Source organism: Xiphophorus hellerii, chromosome 14 (genome assembly GCF_003331165.1).
Source record: "Xiphophorus hellerii strain 12219 chromosome 14, Xiphophorus_hellerii-4.1, whole genome shotgun sequence".
Lineage (NCBI taxonomy): Eukaryota > Metazoa > Chordata > Actinopteri > Cyprinodontiformes > Poeciliidae > Xiphophorus > Xiphophorus hellerii.
The window spans coordinates 16,380,383-16,394,621 of record NC_045685.1 but is presented as its reverse complement, the minus strand read 5'-3'; the positions used below and the strand labels follow the sequence as shown (position 1 = coordinate 16,394,621).

Here is a 14,239-nt window from a genome sequence, read left to right as displayed (position 1 = left end):
TCTCGGAGGGACTGTAGACAGTCCGCAGCTCACCAGCCTCCCACTCTTCAAGGAGCTTGGCGAACCATTCCAGCCATTCTTTAACCTCCGTCTTCCTAGCAACCTTCACCGGGCATTTGACGACCCCCAGACGGTGACCGTGTTGAAGCTGGGTGCAAAAGTATATCCGAGTTTGCACTAAGTGCTTCATCATTCTCTGGGCCACCTCCTTGTCGAGGGTGTAGTGGGATCCATAGAAAGCTTTCTTGTTTATTTCAGTCCAGGAGTCCAATCCATCACCGAGCAATATCAGCTTCGTAGGAATTTGTGATATCGTGGATTGGGAAAGACTAGGTCGATGACTCCCCTCGTCTCGGCTGATGTTGCTCGCCCCTTGTCCCATTGCCGGCCCTTGCAGGGGATTCAGTTCCCCTCCTTCTTTGTCCTCACTCATAGTTGTCTTTGTCTTCGAGTCGCCTATCCCCCAAAGCCTCTCTTTGCGCTTTCGAGTAGGGATGGGTCCAGGCTGTGTTGGCTACTGGCTTCCCTGTCTGGATCTGGTCATTCTATCCTCAGTAGAAGCTTTCCCTCACCTGCATGCTATACAGTTACTGCGAGGGTTGTGACTGATGGCCTTATCAGTCACCACTAACTCTCTTCCCTAAGAGTCAGCAACCCAAGTGAGCTATTCAGAGTCTCACATCTGTTTTTACTGACTTGGTGTCTTTGGGGCCCGCCTACTCAGTTGTGCGCCGCCCCACGTTGGGCGCCATGTAGGTTATCCTGCAATAGTCAGCCCCGCCCACTCCTCACTACTCCCCAGGGCTGCCTACTGACCAGTTCTCCGTCTAACAGGTCCGGAAAATCTCTGAGTCCTGGGTATTACCCTAAGAGTACTCTATAAGAGATAATCTATTTAAACTGGTGGCGAAAGTGATTCGTCTAGCTCTAACTACCTCCAATCCAGAAGTTATGACCCTTTACAGTTAAGAAACAATCAGCTGAGTAGCCCTCGCAGCTGCATAATTCCAATAACCACTTCTGTTAACGGTAGCCCACTTTCTAAATCATAACTTGCACTTGGAATCGGCTAGATTATGTTTAGTGACTTAGATGTAAGTCCCAGGGTCATTATTTACTCTCACCAAAGGAAATTATGAAGCCTCCTATTTACTGGAATCATGTACATTAGTTTTACCTTGATTAAAAGAACTGGACAAAGATTAAATGACTCTATTAATTCCAATGTCCACCAACCTCATTAGAGTTTTGTAGTATAAATTTATTAAGCAAGCTTAAGCAGGGATATGCGACATACAAATCAATTATCAATCGTATATGGATCAAAAACAGTGTAATAAAATTTACATGTACAATCATACTACTCTGTCTCCTTTCCCTAAGAGTTAAGTCGCAAGTTCTGAAATAGAATTTCAATGAGCAGATTCAACTCATACCCAGACGATGGTGGATCTTTTGGCAACAGGAATTTCTTGCATCCTTGGTTGAGGTCTTTGCCTGGTGTGGAAAAACCCTCCTCAGAAAGGAAGCAAAGCAGAAAGGGTCTGAATCCTTTTGCAAAACCCAGTTCTTTATCCCTGAGGGACCTTTGTCCTTCCTCCAAGTCTTGTTGCAGAGTTTGAAAAGGCTGGGTTGAGACGAGACCAGCGGTCGAATAAAGAACCAGAGATGGGGCGATGGAACCCAGTCCTGTCTTAGCGGTGTGAAGTCTGAGTTCTCCTGTAGTTCTGAAGTGCGGTCCGTATTTCAATCTGCCCCTGCATGCTATTGCAGGTGTTGTCTCTCCTTCTGCGCCGCCGGACTGGGAACGGCTGGTTCCTCTTTTCAGCCCCTTTTTATGCCTCTCCTCACCATGTGTGTGTATGGGAAGGTTTGGCCTACGTGACTTCCTTCACGGCCGCTGTGTCTCATGAAAAAGTCCCCCCCCATTTCTCAACCCGCTTGCTGACCACAGTGGAATTTCCCGTCCTTCTCCTTTCTTCCTGTGCTCCTTGGCCATCTGTTCAGAACTGCTTGCGACATTTCCTGTTTTCAGGGCTGTACTGCACATTCGTCTTCTCTATATTCTATAACTCACTTTATCTATTAAAACTCAGTAAACACATTCAACTTGTTGTTAAATTGATTTCAGATGATTATAACTTCATATTCATTGACAATAAATCACATCTTTTCCTTGTTGTTAATCATTAACATAATCATTACATATTTAAATCATTACAGATCATTAATCAGAGATGCTTTGTAGAAAGTTATTGAGTGATTACTTATATTCATGTTATTCAGACTTATTCAACTTAATTAACTTTTAATCAAACTTCAGGATTACTTTATTTCTTCCAAGCCATTATGCATCTTTTTCTGCGTGTGCCTGGAAGGATCTCATACCCTTATGCCAGTTTTCTTGACACCCCACATTGGGTGGGGGCTTTATACATGCACTTTGAGTCTTTTATGTTTTTTTTTATAGTTTAGTGGAGAGATAAATGTGAATATTTGATGCCAGTAAATGATGGCAGTTATTTTGGTTTGATCAGCCGTCACAATCTGTCAAGTGACATTGAAGTATATTATTTTCTGATCTTCAGAAAATCATATAAAGTTGTTTGTGAGAAAGTAGCATTTTCATTTCTATAACTTGGTCCATAATTCATTAAAATGTATAATTATTGAGATAAATAAACTCGCACAAAGCGGTAAGGTACAAAATTGTTTTTCTGGTATGAAAAGGAAGTAGACTGGGATTAAAATGAAGAAACTAATTTACAACAAAACTAACTGATTCAGAGGATTTATCACTCTCGCTGCTTTGTACATGTTTGGTGTTGTAACCACATCTTTCATAGAGCAGATTTCAAGAGAACCTCAAGATGAGGCTTCCATATAGAATAAAACAGCCTTCAAAATCACCAACAAACTTGTGGAAAATCACAAGTTGTGACTCCATGAGTCTCTTGGGGCATTCCCTAATGTAATAACCCAGACAGCATCCACTGCCTTGCTCAGCACAAACATATTCATCCATCAGACCTTTCAACACAGTCTGCTGGTGAGCCTCTCAGTCCAGAGTGCATAGCATGCACACAATTGCTGCAGATTTTGATGCCTCTTGAGTTCCAGGTCTTGCTTTTAAAATTCTGAATTACATGTTCCAAAAATCTGATGGGTAATTTCATTTTTATTGTCCTCCAAGTGTTTAATTGTTAATAAAAAGAACAAAAATAGAAAATGGGTTGGATCTGTGTGTCTTAGTTTAGCTTATGAAGGGATGCCAAGAACAAATTAACAAAAGAAACTTGCATTCTGATTGCAAATGGGTTCAAAAATGGTTGATTTGGTGACTATCATGACATTGTTTTGACTTGATAAAATTCTAGTGTTAATGTTGGATTAGGAAAAAAAAATGCCTGGCTTTTGTGAACATTTGACATTGAACTCTTTGGGAAATTGGTAGAGTTGCACCAATCCATCGACCATATAATCTTTTTTTTTTTTCAGATCAAATACAAATAATCTGTATTTTTTTCCATTAATTGATTGTACCAAAACTCAGCAACTCCAACTATTTTTCATCTATAACCAACAACATGTACTTAGATACACTTTTCTAAGTTTATTAAAAATCAGAACTTTATAAACTGGAGCAGTACCTGCATTACTGCAGATGAAGCCCACATCTGTTTGTTCATCTATCATCATACCATCATTCATGAAAAAGATAGAGATATTTTCAATCCCTTTACTTAAGACCGACAGACTGCCAACCCAAATGGGACAGACCACCATTTTCCACCATAAATAGTTTTTTTTGTTTTATGTCTTAAAGTGCTTCAAAGCAATCATAATCTGTCAAAATCAGATTTTGGCTTGTCAATCCTACACACTAGTTATTATCTTTTAGCAGAAGTTAAGTAAAGACTAAATAAGGAATCACATTGGGCGATTAAAAATAAACGTGTCTGAATTCAAAATGCTGTCTGAATTTGTGCCGAGTTCAGTTACACTCCTCTGGTGCAAAGGGTGTCTGTAAAAGTTAATGTGTAAGCTTTGTTTACATGCCTGCAAAGATCAGCTCGACATCAATGAAAACAGAAATGAGGCTGCACATTCTTGTGTGATTGGTTGGATCAGTTGCATGTTTTCCTTTTTTAAAACCAAATGGGCAAATCGACAGTAAATGTAAAATGATAATACAGAACTCAATGCTGTCACTGGTAATCAGCTGCACATTGACCTCATAAAGCTCTCTGGATCTAACTCTCTCTTTTTTCCCCCCTCACAGAGTGGACATGTTTTCAGCTTTACCTGGATAAAACTTCTGCAGCAGACGAGTAACTTAAGCTGGAAGTGTGCACCATGATGGCGAACTTGCTGAAAGCTTTACCGTCCCCTTTTGAAGGCAGTTTGAAGTTTTGTCCTGCTATTTTAATGGATGATTGAACTGTTTTTCTGAGTTCAGAAAGTGCATTTTTTCAGAAGAAAAAACACAACTCGCCACTAAAGCCTTGCCTATACAAAGACGTGGATTGTAATTTTTTTCCCCCCTTTGCAAGTTTACTTTGGATTTTACTAAGATTATTAAAGCTGCAGAGAGGGTAAACAGAACTTGTGAGCTGCTGACATTGACTAGAATCCTATGTGTAGCTGGGGAGCTGCAGCAGCTTGTGGAATAACCTAACCTTGGACTGTTGGGCCCAATCGGGATCTGATCCCAGCTACAACCTGCCTTATCCTCTATCTAATTAACTATCCCACCGATCTGAGAGCAGACTCCACTAACCAATGGCATGGGCCAAGTTCTTCAGGAAGCCGGGGGGCAATCTGGGGAAATCCTACCAGCCAGGGAGCATGATGTCTCTGGCCCCAACCAAGGGACTGCTAAACGAGCCGGGCCAGAACAGCTGCTTCCTCAACAGTGCTGTGCAGGTAGGTGAAACATTTGTTGGTACAAAGGAGTATCAGGCAAAAATGTGGCTTGTCGGAGAAGTCGGAGATTTTGGCTTTAGCTGTACTTAGGTCTTGAGTTTGACTGTTGGGGCTTATTCAGTCATCAGGAATGATTAAGAGCTTTATAATAATTTCAAACTTCCAAAATCTAGATTGCCATATACTCTTGTTTACATGGTTAGTTTAAACTAAAATAAATAAATAAATAATTGCTAAAACCAAGACTAGTGAGTTTAAGTTTCATTGTACAGGAAGGAAAAATAAATGGTAGAGGTTTGCAGGACCTTAAACATCCAGAGAGGACACAAAAAAGTTAGAAATAAATTAATAAATAAAAATAAAATTTAAGGACTCAATTTTAATAATCTCCAGGTCTGCATTATCAACAAATATAAACTGACTATAGATGAAAATTTGACATATAATTTTACCTAGATATTCAAGATATATTTTTCCTTTGCATAAAAATAAAACATCTGAATATCAGATTTTATTACATTTTGAGCTTACTACTTTTCTATTTATATTTTGATGAAGGCCTTCATGTGTGTAAAAAAAAAAAAAAGACAAACATTGAGTGACAACAGCATCTTTTTTTTGCAAATGTCATTTTAAAGGGGAGAAAAAACAGTCGCATAAAACTCAGATTCCTGAGATCAAGCAAATGAGGCACACTGTAATACAGTTTTGCCATGTCGGTCAGACATAAATTGACTGTGATTAAAAAAAAAAAAAAAACAAACAAAAAACTACTTTTGACATGCAGATGTGCAAAGTCATGCACAAACAGAACACACCAACAATGGGGAACCTCTGATACCAATCATTTACAGTTAAGCCCAAAATTATTCCTACCCCTGGTAGATTTACTTCTGACTGGAAGAAAAACTGGGCAATATAGACTTCAAATTGTATCTTGTGGTATTTATTATGTAACAGTATAACTGATAATAAAAAGTATTTAAAATATATTTCCGTCTGTTTCGGGGAATAGGTTTTTTGGCTGAAGCTGCATGTCCCCGACTACTTTAGTTACTTATCACAAAAAAACGCAAAATAACTGCATTTATTAATCTTTTTAAAAAGTAAGGACATATTCTGCTGATCTTATGAAACTAATAATTTGAAAATAGTAACACTAACAACCTTAGCCTTTAGTAACAGACTTCCTGGTTGAATTAAAGTACCTTTAAATATGCTAGATATCATAATTTTTGCTTTGTCTATGGGTTGTCTGTAAGCACTGAAGTTTTGATGTGGTTTGAGATTTAGATTTTAAGATGAACAAATATTCTGATTAGTAGATTTTATAGGTTCTGGACTTAATTTTATCAATTACAGATGAAAATGTAAAATACATAAACTGATCAAACCTGAATCAGATTTTATAAAATACTTGTTGCGATATGTTAAACATTTTTAAATGTAGATGCAGTGTAATTTGTTTTAATTTTTTTTTGTGCGGTTTTTAACATTAGGAAAGCATTTGACGGAGTCTTGCTATAAAACTCCGAGAGAAATCTGGACTGAATAAGAGAAAACCGCAACCCAATCTAGGAATCAGTAGGATTGTGAAAACTGTTGTTCTGAGTGTATTTGAAAAATGCTAAAATCTTATCTCATTCTTGTGACCCAGAGCAAGTTGGAATAAGCTAGAAACAGGAAGAACATTGTAGTAATGTAGACTAGAAGCCAACAAATTCCAGAATTGAACAGAAACTTTGTATTAAGAATGAACTAAAGACGGGAAGAGGAAAATCTTAAAAATAGACCTCAAGTGGCATAAAGTACTCTTAGTTTCACTGATTCTAACCAAAACTGACCCAGAAAACCCTCTCACCAGAATAGTGGTGTGTTTGTATAAGGAACCAAGAATCTGACAGAACTGGAAACCATCAGAAAGACAAATGGTTAAAAACCCAGAATCTGAAGACTTGCTTGGTTAGGAATGCATAAACAAGCCATGAAACTTGCAAAAGGAGGACTTCCTAAAAACTGGCCCCGCTGGTCACCTTTCTTTCAGCCGTTAAGTTATTTAGAACTGGAAAATAGTCAAATAAAATACACTGTTAAAATAAATTATGGAAAAAATGTAAAATTCTGTCCTAAATATCAAATAGCTGAATTTTTGTTGGCTTATTTATTTTATTGGTGTCACAGTACAACATGTTCCACCCTCTGTCTTTATTGTAGTGATTTCAGGGGCTTAGTCACCGTCTAAATCTGTCCGAGCTTCCCAGCAGTTTATGAATGTTCTCCACAGTTGATTTTGACCACTGGAGCCCTGGCTGGTGCAATGAGTCATTGCAGCAATCATGAGTTAAGTCAGTCTCAAAGAAGACCATGACTCAGAGGCTAAGACAACCCATGAGCTGGTTGGAGGTGATCATCGCTTTTGGCTGTATTTCTCTACATGAGAGACGATTCTGAGACCTTGGAGACATCATTTTGAATGTCATGCATATAACAAAATATACCCAAGGGTGTTTGGCTCTCTTACATAATAAGATTATTCACACTCAACAAAAACAAAACTTCTGCTCCTGGTCGTTAGAATTTTGTTTGTATTTCTGAGAGTGTTTACATGATTTGATTGTAGGAAATCCTCTGACTATGAGATTGGAGATTAACTTGCTTCTCTGTTTCCTTTTTGTAGGTCCTGTGGCATCTGGACATCTTCAGACGCAGCTTGAGACAGCTGCCGGGGCATTTCTGTCTGGGAGACTCATGCATTTTTTGTGCACTAAAGGTACGGCATTTTTAGCAACTTCCTAAATAAGCGTAAGCGCAAAAATGTCCATGAAGCTTTTTTTTTTTTTTTTTTGCCGTTATGGATGCATTGTACACCTGGTCACAGAAATTATTATTGCACATTACCTTGCAAAAGTATTCATACCCCTTCATTAACATGCAATACAAACATCAACATGTTTTATTGGGATTTTATGAAGTCGACCGACACAAAGTAGAAAACATGATTTTCAGTTAAATATTAGCCCTCTTACATAAAACCATCTTTTAATTCAATCAATTCTGACCAGTTTGTGTGTGTTTACAGAATAATAGCTTTCCAACAGCACGATGCTGCCAGCACCATGTTTCAACATAGGGATGGCGTGGGAACGTCTGAAAAGTGTTATTTGCTGCTTTGTGTTTTTCACATTGAATTTCTTTTTTTTTACTTTAAAATGACTATTAACAAAAATCTAGCGGTATGAATTCAGATATATGAATGCCTGCAAACACAATGTGGCACTGTCCATGTGTGAACCTCTCCTCTATTCCTTCGTCAGGGCCTTTTCTCCCAGTTCCAGCAGAGTCGGGAGCGCGCCTTGCCTTCTGACAACCTGCGTCACGCCTTGGCAGAGACCTTTAAGGACGAGCAGCGCTTCCAGCTGGGCTTTATGGATGATGCCGCAGAGTGCTTTGTAAGTGTTTGTGTGTTATGCTGCCATGCAGTGAGGGCAACTCTCTGCAACAAACTGTTGGGGGAGGTCACTGAAAGAGCTTCTGTCCCCCCTAATACCTCTCCTCTCAACTTCTTCCACAATAGGACTAAATATTATCATGACAGGTTATATAAGCATGTTGGCTGTGTTCGGACCACTGCTTATTATTTTTGATCTAAAGGTTTTCTTTAGTCTGTTTGGATTAGTTTATGTTATTTACAGTGTTAATCGCTAGAAACTCATCAGAGTTTTGTATAAACCTCATCACAATGGATTTAAAAGGAGAGTTTCAAACAGAACAACATGAATTTCTTGTGGACTATAAGTGCCTGGATGGGGCACTGAACCACACATTAGTTTGAATATGCAAAATAGTCATTAAATGTGACAATATGTAGGAATTTTAAGAAATCGGAAACAATAGAAAATTGCAGTATTTGACACCGTAATTGACCAAAAAGTAAAAGTACTCATTACATGACAATCAATTTAATGGATATTGTTCCATTCCTTTTTGCTTTTTGATTTTTTTTCCCGTGCTAACTTATTTTTAGGTTTAGTAACTGAAATATTTATTTACTTGTTTATTACTTATTGACTTATTAACTTCCATCATGTTTGCACATGTACTTATATAAAGGTCTATATATTTACCTTCTATCTAGTTAATTAATTCACTTTATTATTTACTTACTTACTTATTTATGTACTTAGGTTTTAGTGATGCAGATATCTACTTACTTCCCTTTCAGTTTTCTGCTTTTGGCTTGTTTTTATTCTTGTTTTTATTCTGAGAGCCCTAAGCAGACATAAGGATGTCATATCCGTGTTTTCTGGACATCTTGTCCCCCAATGTGCAGCACAAAATGGTAAAACGTAGACGCCACTGTTTAAGTGGCAGCCACCGTAGGGGTAAAAAATGTTCCAAACCAAAATGTGTCAGGATGTAATGTTACTCTCCTGATACATATTTGCAAGCTGCAAGAAAATCTATCTTTTCTACTACAGACCTTTTCTGGGCCTTTGAGAATATCTCAGTACCCGACTGGTTCTACTTGTGAGCGGGGTTCATTTGTACCTGTCTCCTTCTGTATTCTCAAAAGCTCCCTAGCTTTTGTTCCTGGATTGAATTGCAATTTTCTCACCATATTAGCCCTGGGCGGTGTGACTGCTGCATTGTTTCCTTGTTTTTTTACTTGCATTCCATTGTACTCCAGATGAACAGGTTACTTTCAGGCATTTTAAAGTTGTTTCCAAGGATAGTAGGACGTGTGCACATGTTGTTTTGGTTTAACTTGTTTCTTATATGTTTGTTTTTCTATTGCTGTGTTATCACATCAAGAGGCACATTGTGAACCAGTGTCGTGTTTAAAAACTGAAGTTGAGCCTATACTGTGTAGCGTAATATTTTGCAAGCCTTTAATATTTCTTGCACTTTATAGGGCTTGGTAAAAATACAAAGAATCTCAAGTGCAGCTGCTTGTTTACACCATGACGTTACAGATGTTATTGAAATAACTCCAATTGAATTAGTTGTTTTATATCTGAGGCATTTCCTTGTCTTTCTTAGGAAAACATACTGGAGAGGATCCACCTGCATATTGTGCCTGAGGAGACAGATGCCTGCACCTCCAACTCTTGTATCACGCATCAGAAGTTTGCTATGTCACTTTATGAGCAGGTCAGTAGGTTTCTTTAAGGCATTTAGCAGTGTTTTGAGTTTAACTACATTTTCTTACCTAGTATCAATTTACAACAAATGCCATCCTAATGCACAGCAAAAAGATCAAATTTATATACAGTAATATATTTTCAAATCCATACAATGCAATCTTACAGATTCAGATTGAATTATATACAGAACTTTACAGTGTAATACTATTTTATTTTACAATGTCAAATAGCAAAATGTTTCATTAGGTTGTTGACTTCATAGCAATCCCTGATTCTAAGCAAGAAGAAACTGAATCTTTTAAAGAGATGACACTTTCAGCAGAACCAGACCTCAACCTCAAAAGGTTGAGAGGAAGGAAAACGGACACAGACATAAAAGGGAGAGGCACCGGTTTGTCATGGTCAGCACAAGAATGATGTCAGTAGTGAGTAGGACTGTGAAGACCTTTGGTAAAGCCAATGGAGTCCAAGATAACTTTAACGGCCATTGCATACATAAATGTTTAATTCTCCACTATGATGACACCATTATTTAGCATTAAATTAGATATGTCTTAGAGTTGATGAAATGTTTTAAAGAGCAAATGGACTCTAAAACCATAAACAGAGGACAGCTTTGTGCTTTACACTTTGGATTAGTGTTTGGAGTAGTGTGAAAATTTCAATAGTGGACAGAGTTGACTCATTTATACCAATGTAATCCTCCTGCTTCAGCCAAAGACAAAATAAACCAATCTGATTATTACATATCAAGTCTTTAAAGAAAAAAATACTTGAGAAATATAGATTTTATGTTCAATTTACAACATTTAATTGCATTTTTTTTAGGTAGAGATTTCTATGATTTGCATGGTTTGACTTTTGCAGAGTGTCTCACTGAGGTGGATAACGATGCAGATGGTGTCGCAACGTGTGTTTAAACTACAAATCTGCCATTGTGGCCTGAACCGTGGATTGTCACTGGACTAATAAGTTAGACCATATTTAGAGGAAGGAGAATTGCTCCTTCTGAGATTAAGTGGTTGGTGTCTCTCTGGATTAGATGAGGTTTTCCCAGAAATGCTGAGTGAAAACATCCTGCTTAACAGCTCATCAAATCATGGAGGGTACCAGAGAAAACTATGGAGTCCAACATTGTATTGTCAACTGTAAACACTCACAAATATTCAATATTGTATTATTTAGGTCATTGTCAATCAATTCTACCATATATGATTGTATCTGTTTGGCCTTCAGGGTTGATCTGTGGACGGTCTGAACCTTCTTTAAGACAGCGTCATGATTTAGAGTCCTGCACACATACACTTGCACAGTGCTACATGAGTCAGTGCTTGAGACAATGGGAATCCAATCCATCATGTTTTCACACTGGGTCGCCCCTTGTGGATTACAGAGGGTGTTTTATTGTCAGGCTGCACAATGCTACTGCTTCTGCAACAGCAGTACCGGATGTGTCACAGATGCTGTATACATAAATCCCAGCTACGCACACCATGCACACCAGCCTGTTCTGTGGCACTGATGCCCATCACTGAGTCTGTTTCTGTCCTAAACAAATACTCTCTCTACATCTAGCTGATAACACGTTTGATCTGACTCCCTTAACTTTTTGACCCCAAAGCAGCAAATAATACTGAAACATAATCACACATTTGGTCATCTGTATACATCTTTAATGGTTTGTTTTTTTTATTTCCTGCCTATAATAAAATGGTCCTTGGCAGAAGTTATATAAGCTTTCTTTTATTGCCTTTTTGCTCACTGACCTTCTCCTCTTCAGTCCGTGTGCCGTAGCTGTGGGGCGTCGTCTGACCCTCTGCCGTTTACAGAGCTGGTACATTATATTTCCACCACAGCACTCTGGTAAGGGACAGAATATTTAAAGCTCCTTTTTCCTATTAAAAGGAGGTAATAAGAAACCTACAGTGAATAGGATGTACCGCTGCTACATCCTATTCACTATAGGTCATATTACGTCTATTTTTTTTCTATCATGATTTGATATGATTTGATAGAAAAAAATCTTGTGCTGACGTTTTCTGCTTTCTTAGTCAACAGACGCATCAGCGTCGTGATGAGTCTTTTGGGGAACTGTTACAAGCAGCAAGTACAATTGGGGACCTTAGAAATTGTCCAGTAAGTATTTTTTTTATTCATTTGTTTTTACAGCTTCGTCATTTTGTTGGAGGCTTTTTGTAATCAGTTAAAACGTGATATGTATAACTGTGATATATATATTTTTATTGTATTCTAAATTGAGGTGCACCTACGTATTTAACTACTTGATACTGCTAACAGTTTCTGAAATATTTTATACCTGTGGTTTTAATGAGACTGAAATTGTTGTTTTGCTTTTTTCTTTCTTTCAGAGCAACTGTGGTCAGAAGATCCGGATCAGACAGGTCCTGATGAACTGCCCAGAAATAGTTACCATCGGCTTTGTGTGGGACTCTGAACAATCGGATCTCACAGAGGAAGTCATCCGTTCGCTGGGGCCTCATCTCAGCCTCTCTGCGGTGAGTCGCCTTTAAGCCGTCGTTTACATGTAATTTAGTTTCCAGCGAAATTAAAATAGCTCTATGGGGTCCACCAAAACATCAGACTTGATTAAAAGTATGGAGAGTGTACTGATTTCTATTTACGCAACTACTATGCCTTCTGACTGCTCTAGGGTCAGTTTATTGTAGCGCAGTCGGACATTTGTTGGAAATAAAGTGGGGAATTACTTCTGTGGAATTCTGTGCAGCTGCATAAGCAGTTGACTCCCAATGCCCGGATCAAACAGTTTGTCAGAAAGGCCCTCCTCTCATCTTTGTGTGAGAGAATGCCTGTGAAGTGAACATGAAGGTTCGACATGTTTTACTGAAAGAAAGGAAATGCTCTGAAGCTTGTTTATAGATAAACATTCAATCAGGAATAGGCCCAAATGTGGCCATGTTTTTCCTGATGTCTCCTGTCGGACATTAATATTGAACTACAAGCTACAATATGACATAATTTACAAACTAGTCCTCAGTGGCTCTATTAACATCAACTGTCTGTGTGGTTGAACTTTACAAGCAAAAATCAATCAGCACAGTTCAGATCAGGACACAGTCCCCACATTACAAATCATTTTTCAGACTGATTTCTTAACAGCTCCCTCTTGAGTTGTTTCAAAGCCAAACCATCAGAAGAATTTGTTAGACCCGCCCTCACATTAATCCACCACAAAAGTTTTTATTCATTTGGAACAGTCCATGTGACTTTATTGGGTGTTAAAGCGAGTCCTACGCCTTCTTGATTTGCTTTGAAAGCTCTCCTTTTTTTAAGTTTAAGACGGGAAACAGAAAGCGTACTGTTCAGGAAACATGTTCGAGAGAAACTATTCACCAACACTGTCCTTATAATGTTTGTGCAACAAATGCAGACAATAGCCCTTGTTTTAGCAAGAAATGTAAGGAAGATTGGAGCATAGATGTGAAGGCCTGCTATTGGCCTATTAAAGCTAGGAAGGAACAACAGTTTTAGCTTTATTTCCTGCTTACTTCTGCATCAATCACCTGGGTATAAATATTTTATTTGTGTGTTTGCGACCACAGCTCTTCTACAGGGTGACTGACGAGCATGCCAAAAAGGGAGAGCTGCTGCTTGTGGGGATGATCTGCTACTCCAGCCACCACTACTGTGCCTTCGCCTTCCACACCAAATCCTCCAAATGGGTTTTCTTTGATGATGCAACAGTGAAAGAGGTGAGGAGGACATTCGCTGGTCTATTAGACACAGAGGTTACTTACGGAAGATTATATATCTAGGATTGTTGGACCCTAGATATATAGATATATTTCAGTAAAGCCCATTCAATGAAGACAATATAAAGACAGAACAAGGTAGAGGGGTTGCCCGTTGTATGATAGTAAACTTTTCCAATATTTACAACATCTTATTAATAAGTTCTTGTCCAAATGTTCCTGTATGTGGTTTCTTAAATCATCGCTACATGTGAGTCTAGTGCCTATGTCCCCTAGAGTCATTCATTTAAAGAAAACTCACTTAAAAGAGTGGCATAAGTCTATGCAAAACTTTATGTACAAAACAAGCATATTTAAAATTAATACAATCCTCCAATCTCATTAAATTGAGTTCTTCAAAATGGTGCGATTGATTACAGTTACCCAGCTTCAATTATG

At 38.3% G+C, this 14,239-nt stretch overlaps 1 protein-coding gene across 1 annotated transcript in view; it reads left to right on the top strand.

Moving 5' to 3' along the window:
• Positions 1 to 14,239, top strand: part of usp53a (ubiquitin specific peptidase 53a) — a 55,720-nt gene that overhangs the window by 24,005 nt on the left and 17,476 nt on the right. The window contains exons 2-9 of the mRNA XM_032583366.1: positions 4,283 to 4,926; positions 7,604 to 7,696; positions 8,241 to 8,375; positions 9,967 to 10,077; positions 11,851 to 11,933; positions 12,122 to 12,206; positions 12,440 to 12,586; positions 13,652 to 13,801. Coding sequence (XP_032439257.1) covers positions 4,783 to 4,926; positions 7,604 to 7,696; positions 8,241 to 8,375; positions 9,967 to 10,077; positions 11,851 to 11,933; positions 12,122 to 12,206; positions 12,440 to 12,586; positions 13,652 to 13,801 — 948 coding nt within the window. The 5' untranslated portion in view covers positions 4,283 to 4,782. The remainder of the gene's footprint in view (positions 1 to 4,282; positions 4,927 to 7,603; positions 7,697 to 8,240; positions 8,376 to 9,966; positions 10,078 to 11,850; positions 11,934 to 12,121; positions 12,207 to 12,439; positions 12,587 to 13,651; positions 13,802 to 14,239) is intronic.